The sequence below is a fragment of the Vicugna pacos genome, chromosome 14 (genome assembly GCF_048564905.1).
Source record: "Vicugna pacos chromosome 14, VicPac4, whole genome shotgun sequence".
NCBI classification, from domain to species: domain Eukaryota; kingdom Metazoa; phylum Chordata; class Mammalia; order Artiodactyla; family Camelidae; genus Vicugna; species Vicugna pacos.
The window spans coordinates 21,071,388-21,083,871 of NC_133000.1; the positions used below are offsets into that span (position 1 = coordinate 21,071,388).

At 33.6% G+C, this 12,484-nt stretch overlaps 1 protein-coding gene across 8 annotated transcripts in view; it reads right to left on the minus strand.

Annotated features, from left to right (window-relative positions):
* The window catches only part of NAA16 (N-alpha-acetyltransferase 16, NatA auxiliary subunit), a 57,664-nt gene that overhangs the window by 21,271 nt on the left and 23,909 nt on the right, over positions 1 to 12,484 (minus strand). For 6 of the 8 annotated variants that reach the window (XR_012080034.1, XR_012080035.1, XM_072976322.1 and 3 more), the window contains 2 exons: positions 11,460 to 11,566; positions 899 to 971 (listed from right to left, as the gene is read on the minus strand). Coding sequence is in view for 6 of the 8 variants with exons in the window: in XM_072976322.1 (XP_072832423.1) it covers positions 899 to 971; positions 11,460 to 11,566 (180 nt within the window). In the remaining 2 variants the exon portion in view is untranslated. Of the gene's footprint in view, positions 1 to 898; positions 972 to 1,395; positions 1,573 to 11,459; positions 11,567 to 12,484 lie in introns of those variants that run through there. The other 2 variants (XM_072976326.1, XM_072976325.1) reach the window with 2 other exon arrangements.

The following is a 12,484-nucleotide window of genomic DNA, read 5'->3' on the forward strand; positions in this document are numbered from 1 at the left end:
TAGTATCAGAGACATAACAATTAAAGGTAAAGTGTGGACCTTAGTTGGATCTAGATTCAAGTAAACCAATTATACAAAGACATTTTTGTAGATAATCAGGAACATTTGCCTGTGGACCGGGTGTTAGATATTGTGGTATGGAGTTCCATTCTGTGTCAGACAGGACTGTGACCACATCTTCTATTTAAGTGTTTTAAAACAGTTAGAGATGCATACTAAGGTACTGACAGGGGAAACGGTATGTCTGCTTTAAAAATACTCCAGGAAAAGAAAAAGAGACAGAAGATACTTCAAACAATACTAGCAAAACATTGATAAAAGGGGCTGAGTGATGGGGACACAAGGGATCATTATCTACTTCTGTGTCTGCTGTTTTATTATGAAATTCGTTTCAAACTAACAGAAACAAAAAGGCAATGACATGTAAATGACACATAAAGAAACTAAAGTTACCCTCTGTGTGACTGAAATTAGAATATTCTAGAGTGCCTTCTAAATTAAGTGGCCTTGATGTACATATCCTCCTACAGACAAAGAAACAAAGAACCAAACTATACAGGACTGAAAGTGACAAAAAGAGTAGAAAGAATAGAGAAGCAGGAATTCAGGAAAAGTACATTTCAACATAAACTAACTGCCTGATCTTGGTCAACCCACTGGACCGCTCAGTTCTGTTTACTCAGGTCAAAACCGGGTTAACTCCCACCTCACGAGATTATGGAAATGTTTAATCACCTCCGACTCTAAGTGTTCTCATTTCCTCCACTAATTCAAAAGTGATTTAGTGAACCGCTATCATGAAGCACATACGTAATAAACGTAAGATAGTTTTACTGTAAGTGATTAAAAATGGGGAAATGAGTAACCGAATTCCAACTAAGTCTAATTTAAAACTTACCATAAGGGCTAAAAAAGTCACACGTTTTAAGAGAGGCTTCATAATTAGTAACAAGCTCCTGGATTATAGAAATCTGTTAAAGAAACATAATTGGAAAATTTAAAACTACTTTATGAAGATACTTTTATTTACTATGGATTAAATTAGATTTGGAAGCAATATACAGCTTATTTTAGAACTATGAGTTAACTACAAGTGAGGGTGCCTGCTTTCCTCCCCCTCCCTGTGTTGAGGGGAAATAAGGAAAAAAAAAACACAAAAAATGTACTGTTCTCTTTACTAATAGTAAAACAGGCTCATTAAATTGTCATCTCAATAAGTAGTTTCAGGTTCTGATGGATAAATTATCACTAATTACTATAACGCCCCCCCTTTTTGGGGTCAATAAACACACCAGTATCATTTACTATTAACAGTTTATCTGCTTTTTTGCACCCCACTGTTACAGGGTAAAGTCGCAAGTCATCACATGTTCACATTTTCTAAAATGTCACTCATTACAAAAGAGGCAAGTGAAATAATCTCAATGATACAGTAAATTGGTGGAAGAAGAGGTTAAGTAAACTCCTAACTACCTTTGTTTTTAGTGGTCATTTGATAAACAGATGTGCATTCCAATGCTACGCTCAGACAGGTCTGGAACATTACCCACTACACTGTGAACGTGCTGTGCCCTTAAAGTGCAAAGGAAGAGTGATATGAATCAGCAGTGGCACAGGAAAAAAGCAGTTTATATGTATGGCTTGTTTTAAATGCCTACTTATATTAACTGTTCAGAATGAGTTAGAAAATATAACCATCCTATTTGTGAACTTCAGAAAAGCAAAGGTCAACAGTGAGGGAAAACCATTAAAACTCGTAATAGTATTATGACCAATACGGTATTATTTTAGTAACGGTAATTTTGAAAGTTTTCTAGTTTTAAAAAGTGGGATGCTACTAATATTACCACTCAAAAGGAACATACCAGACAGGGAAACAGCAACGAAACAGGCCAGTAACTGTCACAGCTGCTTTATGTGCACTAACGGAATGACTGTAACCGGTAACCCTGCACGGCACTTACTACGTGCTAAGCACTGTTTTAAGCACTTCACTTGTATCAGCCCAGCCTCAAAACTACCCTATGAAGTGTGTGCACTATTATTTTACAGGAAAGGAAAAACAAAAATAAGCTGAAATTATACAATGGTGGAGCTACAATTTAACGCAAGCAACATGGCTCCTAAATAGCTTTTAACCACTCTGCTGTACCAGTCACTGGTATACGGGACACTGGCACACTTATCACTAAGGGCAGTTCTTGTGGACTCCCAGGAGAACATTAAGACTGGAGACTAACACAGCAGGACAGGAACCTTTCCCTAGTTAGTTTCACTGCACAAAACACCAAGTGGTGCACGTTAAATCAACCAGACTACGTATGAAAATATGCCAAGTACATCAAAATCGGGGAGGGGTAAGCTTTTAAAATAACACATACACACACACAAAATGGGGGGACAGTACGCAAGAGAGGAAAAAAAGTAAGAGGTGGCTTAGGAGAGACATGCTAATTACACCCTGATGTGACATTAAGTAATGCTTTTATAAATACAGATTTCCAGACTGAGTTCCCAAAGAATCTTAGAGTTCTTGAAATTTAAAGAAGTTTTGCTTTGTTTTGTTGGATCTGGGGATGAGGACAGAGAGTGTGTTGCAGAGGAATAAACCAGCCAGCCGAGCAGCTTAGAAGTCCTAACGACCAACGTGTCTCAGATCTCTGCATGCATTATCATCTCTAACATCAAATGCCATAAATTAACTGCATCATAAATAAACTGAGATCTCCTTTTTCAAGTTGTTAAACATTATAATAATCTAAAAATAAGCAATATAAAATTAACAAAAGGGATTTATTACATTTATGAATCATTATTAGCATGTCTACCAAAAAAGGCTGGAAAAGTAAAATTTAAGTGAAATTTTAAATGACTCTGACTTGCTTATAGAAGGTGAGGATCTATACTTAAGACAATTGTAAGTTTTCCTACCCAAATTCACTTATCTATTTCCTACTAAAATAAGGTTTTAGACGTGGCTCACTATTTTGCAAAAATTTTACACATTTTTATTTTCAAAAAAACAATTATATTTCTTTCTTTCCCCTAGGATTCTTTACAAACTAAATTCACTATAGTTCCACTGCCTCTGAAAAGCAGACCACATGTCACGGAGTCCTAAACAGAGTTTGGGACATACGGCTGCAAAATAAATTCTTCACACTTTCCACGTAGTACAAGTTGGTATGATGTAATCATATAAATCCAAATCAGAGCCCAACTCCACAAAGTCATAGTATAATGGCCATGAAGCCATTAATCAGCCCACTGACAATAGTCAAAAGACAAGAAAGACCAAATTAAAGCACTTCTCAGACCTACATGCTATCTGATAAGATGGTGCATTATATGGCATAATTCTCTTAGACAGAAAAGCCATAAGGAAATAGGTGGGACTATACATTAACAGTGGGGGAGACATGTAAACATATGAAAAACAGAATATGGAAGAATTTACACACATTATGACTTCACTAAAACATACATGCACAAATATATAGTCAGTGAAAATATGACTAAATGGATTAGAGCAGCAGAATATGGGTGCTGTCTTTTTAAACACAACAATAATGCTGTATTGTTTTAATAAGACTTTTAAAACAAAGACTGTTTCAAAAGAATGGTTGTTAAAATCTGAATAGCTCTGTAACTAGTAAGGAGATTGAATCAATAATCAAAAATCTACCATCAAAAGCCCTGGACCCAACGGCTTCACTAGTGAATTCTACAAAACACTTACAAAACTAGTACCAAACTTTCCCCAAAATTGAAGAGAAGGGAACACTTCCAAACTCATTCTATGAGGCTAGCATTACTCTCATACTAAAGCCAGATTAAAAAAACCACAGGAAAACAATATCCTTGATGAATGTGGATGCAAAAATCCTCAACAAAATACTAGCAAACAGATTTCAGTAGCATATTAAAAGGATTATATACCATGACCAAAAGGAATTTATTCCTGGAAAGAAAGGATGATTTAACATAAAAATTGATCAAAATATAATATACCATATCAACCAAACAAAGGAAGAAAACCCACATGGATCATCTCAACTGATACAGAAAAAGTACATGACAAAATTCAATATCCTGTCACTATAAAATACTCAACAAACTATGAATAAAAGGAAACTATCTCAATATAATGAATGCCACATACAAAAAACCCACAATGAACATCACACTCAATGGTGAAAGCTTGAAAGCATCTCCACTAAGATCAAGAACAAGGCAAGGACGTCTGTTTTCATCATGTCCATTCAACACAGTACTGGAAGCTCTGCTGCTGGAAGGCAAGAAAAAGAAACAAAAGGCATTCAACTTGGAAAGAAAGGAGTAAAATTATCTCTGCAGATAATATGATCTTACTTGTAGAAAACCCTAATGATTCCACCAAAAACATGTTAGAATAAAGGAGTTCAGCAAATTAGCAAGACACAAAAAGTCAACACACAAAAATGTTGTGTACATCACATGTTGCATGCTGCACAAGAACAATGAACAATCTGAACAGAAAATTACTAAAGAAATATCATTCACTATAGCATTGAAAAGAATACAATACTTAGAAATTAACTTAACCAAGGAAGCGGAAGACTTGTATAACGAAAACTACAAAACACTGCTGAAAAAAATTCAAGATGACAAATAAGTGGAAACACATTCCATATTGATGAACTGAAAAACTTAATATTATTAAAATATCAATACTATACAAAGAGATCTACAAATTCAATGCCATCTCCATCAAAATCTCAATGGCTTTTTTTTTTGCATAAATAGAAAACCATCCTAAAATTCACAAGGAATCTCAAGGGACTCCAAATAGCCAATACAATCTTTAAAAAGAAGAACGAAACCAGAGGACTTGCTCCTGATTTCAAAACTTACTACAGAGCTACAGTAATCAAAACAGTGTGGTAGTGGCATACAGGCAGGCACAGAGTCTAAAGAAACAGAACAAAGTCCAGAAAAAAACCTTCACATATACAAATTATTTTTGACAAGGGTGTCAAGATCATTCAATGGAGAAATAACAGTCTTTATAACAAATGGTATTGGGAAAACTGGATATCCACATGCAAAAGAATGAAGGTGAACCTTTACTATTACTATATACAAAAATTAACTCAAAAATGGATCAAGGACCTAAGTGTAAGACCTAAAACAATGAAACTATTAAAAGAAAACACAGGACAAAAGCTTCACAATATTGGATTTGGCAGTAATTTCTTGGATATGACACTAAAGGCACAAGTAACAAAAGAAAAAAATGGACATACTGAACATCATGAAAACTTCAAAATTTATACATCAAAAGACACCATTCATAGCGTAAGAAAGCAACCCACAGAATGGGAGAAAAATATGTGCAAATCATGTATCTGCTAAGAGATTAATATCCAGAATATATAGAGAACTAAAACTTAACAACCCAAAAAAACCCAATTCAAAAATGTTTAATAAAATATCTGAGTATTTTTCTGCAAATAAGATATATGAATGGCCAATAAGCACACGAAAAGGTGTGTAACATCACTAACTAATAAGGAAATGCAAATCAAAACTACAATCAGATACCACCTTATGCCCAGAAGGATGACTACTATAATAAAAAAAATAATACTAACCAAAAATAACAACTATTGATGCCAATATGAAAAAAAACTGGAACCCTCATGCACTGTTTGTGGGAATACAAAATGGTACAGTGTCTGTGGAAAACAGCGTGGTAGTTACTCAAAAAATTAAAAACAGAACTACCAAATGATCCAGCAATTCCACTTCTGGGTATATATCAAAAGAACTGAAAGGAGATCTTGAAGAAATTATCTGTATACCTATGTTCAGAGCAGCATTATTCACAGTAGCCAAAATGTGGAAGCAACGGAGGGTCCAGAGACAGAAAAACGGATGAGTAAATGTAATATAGACATACAATGGGATATCATTCAATGATGAAAAGAAGATTCTGCAATGTTCTACAACATGGATGAACCTTGAGGACATTACACTAGGGGAAATAACCCAGTCACAAAAAGACAAACGCCGTTTGATTCCATTGTATTAAGTACTTGGAGTAGCCAAAATCATAAAGTCAGAAAATATAATGGTTGCTGTCAATGGCTAGAAGGAGGGAAAAATAGAAAGTTATTCTTTAATGGGTATAGACTTTCACTACTACAAGATAAGAGTTACAGGGATGGATGGTGGTGATGGTAGCACAATAATGCGAAAGTATTTAATACCACTAAAACTGTACAGTTAGAAATGGTTAAGTCACAGGGAGGGTATAGCTCAAGTGGTAGACCACATGCCTAGCATGCCTGAGGTCCTGGGTTCAATCCCCAGTGCCTCCTCTAAAAAATAAATAAATAAGTAAACCTAATTACCCCCCTAAATATATATATAAAATAAAGCTTCTTTTAAAGATTAAAAAAAAGAAATGGTTAAGTCAGTAAATTTTGTGGTAACTGTATTTTGTCACAACAACAACAACAAAAAAACCACAACAGTGGTTTGAAAATTGCAATCCTCAGACTATTAATATCATCAGTGTTAGCAGCAATATTTTCTGGTGATGTTAGAGAGGCAAATTTTTGACCAAACCCCAAATTTACAGAATCAGAAACTCTGGGTCCAGCAATCTGTTTTTTAGCAAGCCCTCTAGTTAATTCTGATATACCCTAGAGTTTGAGAACTGATTGAAAAATGTTGCAATAAGACTACTTTTATAAAGTAAAATAAAAAATAATCAACATTTTTAACCCACGATGACCAATAACACCCCATCAACCTCACTTAGAATATCTGTAACTTTAAAAACTTTCCAGGCTTAGAAATTCAGTGCTCAAGCTGTTCAATTTATGGAGGCAAATTGTTTTTCATGAACTTACATTGCCATCTACTGGCAGTTGCTAAAACTGCAGCTAAAGCAGATTTTTAAATAAGGGTGTATCTTTGCATTTCTAGGGTGAAACTTATTTTTAAAATTCAGTTTTAAACAGACTCACAGACATAGAAAACAAATTTATGATTACTAGGGGGGGTAAATTGGGAGTTCAAGATTTGCAGACACTAATATATACAAAATAGACAAGTTTATACTGTACAGCACAGGGAACTATATTCACTATCTTGCAACTTAGGGTGAAAAATATGAAAACAAACATATGTATGTTCTTATATGACTGAAGCATCGTGCTGTACACGAGAAACTGACACAACATTGTAAACTGACTATACTTCAATAAAATATATATATACATAAAACTTCAGAATGAAAAAAAATTTTTAATCAGTTTTAGTAATTTTCAAAAGTACAACAAAACATATACTGAAGCTACAAATAGTTCTTCATAAAGGAGTACAAATAATGCTAAATAATGGATCTCCAGCTTCAGAACTTCAAAACAAGATTTAATTGAGGAAATAAATCAAGGTAATGGAAAGTTCACGTGAAGTGTCCTAAATTAAAAAACTGCAAAGAACACAGTCCTTCCTGGCTCATTAGGCATATTTAATGAATCTAAAAAATGTGTATTATAGTCACTAACTCAGCAATTAAATGAACAATTCATTTCTCCAAATTTGTCTATGAAAATTAGTCTAAGGAGTTATACTGAGGAATAAGGGCCTATTTTACTTCAAGTTTACTTGCCATTTATATTTCAATTATATTGTATAATTGTATGTTCAATTATATAATTGCATACTGTATAACTATTTTCAATTACACAATGTAATTCTATATTGTTATATATTCAACTCCTTTCTTATAAAACTTAATACAAAATTACATTCTTCTTGAAAATAGTATTTGCCACTATCGTTTAAAATCAAGAAAGCCAATCCCTTAAGTTAGGTATCTAAGATCACAATAAAACTTTAAGCCTCAAAATGGACAGCTTAAATCATACAGCCAACATTTTTTATGAACAGAAAAAATTTCCAAGTTCAACCACCTTCTCTTGATTTAAGTATCTTCTAACAGCTCTATGTGATCAGAAATGAAAAAGCTTTATTTTTGCTAACAAATGTGACCATTGTAGATATTTCCTAAATTATTGCCCTCGACCAACTTTTATGTATGAGTTAAAAGAATTCTTTACTAACCTTAAAGAGAAAGTCCTACAAATGGTATCTGATACATAATTTTTCACAATACAAATACAAATCATGTGCTTAAAATGTTACTGTGACACAAAAGTCACCAGAATTGTCTTTGTTTTTTTTCCTACCCAAAACTAAGCACAATAGTTTACCAACAAGGACCAAAATTGTTGGATTAACTTCCAATAAATGCACAGTGACAATTTTCATTTCAAAGGAGTTAGTCAGATAGATAAGTTGTCCAAGAACTCTGACACTAAAATGAAAATAAGCAATTTCTTGCAAAGATGAGGTGTGATGGGTGAGGGTGGTGAGAATGACCAGTTCTTAAAAATATTCTCTGAACTAAGTACTTTACAGAACTTACCATTTAATTAAAGCACACACTAACTCTTTAAGTATTATTTTCCCCAACTTTATCATTCAGAAACAGATTTGGGTAGTTGCTCAAGCAAATAAGTGGTGGAGTCAGGATACAAAACCAGGCCTGACTTCAAAGCAACGCTCTTTCCCCTGTATCATATTTCCCTGAGTTTGGAAGTGGTTTCTTATATATGACACAGAAACACAAGCAATAAAAAAGATAAAATGGGCTTCATCAAAATTTTAAAAATTTGTGCATCAAGACACTTTCAAGAAAGTGAAAAGATAATCCACAGAATGGTAGAAAATATTTTCAAATTATAAATCTAAGAAACCTGTATCTAGAATATACTTAAAACTTACAACTCAATAATTAAAAGATAAATAACCCAATTAAAAACTGGGCAAAGAATCTGTACTGACATTTCTCCAGAGAAGATATACAAATAGCCAAGAACAACTTAAAAACCTGCTCAAATCAGCAGTCATCAGGAAAATGCAAACCAAAACCACAAGGAGATACCACTTCACACCCACTAGGATGGCTATTATCAAGTATTATATAACAAGTGGATTGTTGGTGAGGATGTGTAGAAATCAGAATCCTTCTACACTGCTTGTGGGAATGTAAAATGGTAGAGGCACTTTGGAAAAGGGTCCAGTAGCTTTTAAAAAGTTTAAACATCAAGTTACCATTTGACCTAGCAATTCCACTCCTGGGTACATATACCCCAAAAGAAATGAAAACATGTACACACATGTGTACAAACATGTATTTTTTTAACAGCAAAAACTTTGAAAACCATAATTCAATAATTGGAGGTATGATACTGATAAAAGACTATGCTGTCATTAAAAAGAAGACATTGAAGACTACATAATAACACATTAAATGCCTGTGAAACCGCTAGAGGGGATAGGAAAAACAAAATTTTACTGTCAAAATTACTTCAGCTACATATACATACCACAAACAAATTCATGGGAGAAAAAAATCTTGAAAGGAATTACATGGAAAGTGCTCTTAATGCTTTTAAATTCTATATTCACAATTTAAAATGCTGGAGACATTTTTTAAATACCTTTTTACAGCTGTACTGTATCCTAAGCTAACATAGAAAGGAAACCTGACGTGGATTATTCTCTAAGAGTTGGAAGGTTACAAAACCGTAATTTTTTATCAGCCTTATTAACCTTTGAAATCATTCAGGAGTTAAAAATGCAGCCTTAGCTAAAAACACTGCTAGTTAGAAATATGCAAATTTTTAATGCCCTTATGAGTAATCACATATATATGTCGCCAAAATGATTTGAGAAGCATTTCCCATACTTGTACTTTTTTTCCTCACTAAACTAAATTCTGACAACTTCATTTTCTGCAGTTTAATTCAGTTCTCAAAAGCACATGGTATGTGTTCCTGTTGTGTACTTAAAACTTAACACTAAACAGATGTCAAAGATTCCTATTTAAATTAATGCATTCTCAATGCCTTGTCTAAAAATGCAATTTCCAGCCTTTATAAAACACCAACAAATGCTTAACACCTTTACGATCGTAATTTGGAATCAATATTGGAGGGGTTTTTTTTAAGTCTATGCCCCTTATGAAAACTGAGAAAGTCAAGTTCAATGCCAGCTTAAGAACAAATTCTTTAGTGACCACTGTATTCAGTAGCTGCTGTAGGCATGTTACAAAAGCAGGACTCTACTTTAATTCACATAGAGAAGTTCTTTCTAATTTCTGACATTTCACCTCATCCTTCTCTTCTGTCACCCTTGCCAAAAAAAAGAGAAGACTTCTGGCAAATGCTAATTTAAACGACCTACAGAAACTGTCAGTAGGGGCTGCTACATCTTTTCATAAGAATCAATCACTATTTATCAAAAAATCAATGGCAGAAAAAAAATCAGTAGCAACACCACTGCAGTCAAGTAAAGCACACTACAGACATTAAAGAACTAATGTAAACGGCACTTTTTAATAGTCAAGTGCGATGGGTATCTTTCTAGAAGTGGGAATCCGTCCCATTAATGAGGAGACTGAGTGCGCCACGATGGGAGCAGAGCTCTCAAGTTCTGTTAGCCACCCTCAAGCCCCTCTCCTCTAGATATTATCAATTGTCCCTTTTAGTTTATAAAACCTGCTGCCAAAGGAAGAAAGTTCCAGTTATACCTCCCATTGACCTTTTCTCAATATTTTGTTATTCATAATTATTGCTAATTTACAATTAATTATGGGTCAAAGCTAAATAAAGTGATAGAGGTTTAACTAAAACTACTTCGTTATTTCTACAAAATCTTTTCCTTATCCACTAGTAACTCTCAAAAACTGATTACACAAAAGAACACATGATTTTAGACCTTAATAAATAAGAAGCAATGCTTGGGAACAGAAGTAGAGCTTATTTTCGATTAATTCAATTTTCTAATTATCTTTCTAATTTAAGACCAAGTCCATTTTCTGATTTTAAAAAGGAGAAAAACAGTCTCTTTATTAGAAAACTAGATAAAACTGTCTTTATTAAAATGCAGCCTATTAGTTAAAACTAATGGTACCAAGTGACATTTGACTGTTGCACTAACAATTATCCATGCTCTAACTTTAAAAGCAAACGTAACAAATTTAAAAATCCATAATCATACTGTAAAATAATAATCATGAGAGAGTTAAATATAGACCTTTAGTGACAATATGTCAAATTTAAAACCCCGCTAGAAAAGCATATCCATTAAAAACAACAACCCTCATGTTGGTGCTTTTATAAAGCCTTTACTCAATAAATTTCATAGGCTGGCACTTCCTCTGATACTACTTAAAGCACATGCACATAACTTCAGTTTATCTATTATTAAACTAAGGTGTATACCACTAATAGAATAGAGAAAATTATTGAATCACAGCGTATTATTCACATGGAAATCTTTCTATAATTAAGTTAGTAAAAAGACTATAGCAAAACTGAATAAAGAGCAAATTTTACCTTTTCCGTATTGTAATATAAGGATTTCAAAGTGGTAAACAAGGGTGGGCAGCCTTTACTGAAGTTAACCCTCAGGAACTTATCCATTAGTTCTCTAAATTTTTCACCTAGAAACAAAAGCATACTTTGTTATACTTTGATGATGTAAACAGTTCTCAAAATTATCTTGTAAATAAAAAATAAAACACCTTCCAAAACAATTATTCCCCTATCCATTGATTAAACACAAAAAGTCAGTTAGCATTACTTCTTGTTTGTTACCACCAAAAATTGTAAAACCAAGTATCTCGGTTGGCAATTATACTTTCCCTAGATCTAGATACAAAGTATCTTCAAGGAACAGTTCAAAAGACAGGTAAACAAAAGGACTGTGCATCTTTGAGCAAAAGTAACCTACTATCCATTCTGAATATAGGCCCCATCGAAATACCTTTCCTAATCTCACTGACAGCAGAGACTCAATCCTGCCATCTGCAGACATCTCACTGAGGACACGCTGCAAACTATGAAAGGGATTCTACCGTTAACCAGCGCTATGTTTAAGTAGCAGCCAAAATATCATGTCACTAAACATTATTTACAAATGTTTTCTGAACCAACTAGTGATCATTCATTCATTCCACAATCATCTTACTTAGCATCTACTTTGTGCCAGGCATTGCTCCAGGTCAGGGATACAGATGTAATTAAAACAAACAAACAAAATTTTTAAATTCTGCCCTCATGGAACTTATTAACATTCTAGTGGGTAAGATGGGCAATATGCAAAGTAACATACATAAGACATCAGACTGAGCCCTGGGGCATTCTAACATCAGAATTAAATAAATACCCTATTTGTAACATCAAGGAAATAATTCTATTATTGCTAAATTCTTACCAAAAAACATCGGTGTCACTTTTTAAAAGCAGAAAGAAACTGAGAAAAAAAATTCGTTTTAAATACAAAGGCTCTAACCTTCCGACAGTAAGGGTTAACATGTAAGGGCATGGATCTGTCCACTCAAAAAAAGATACATATATGT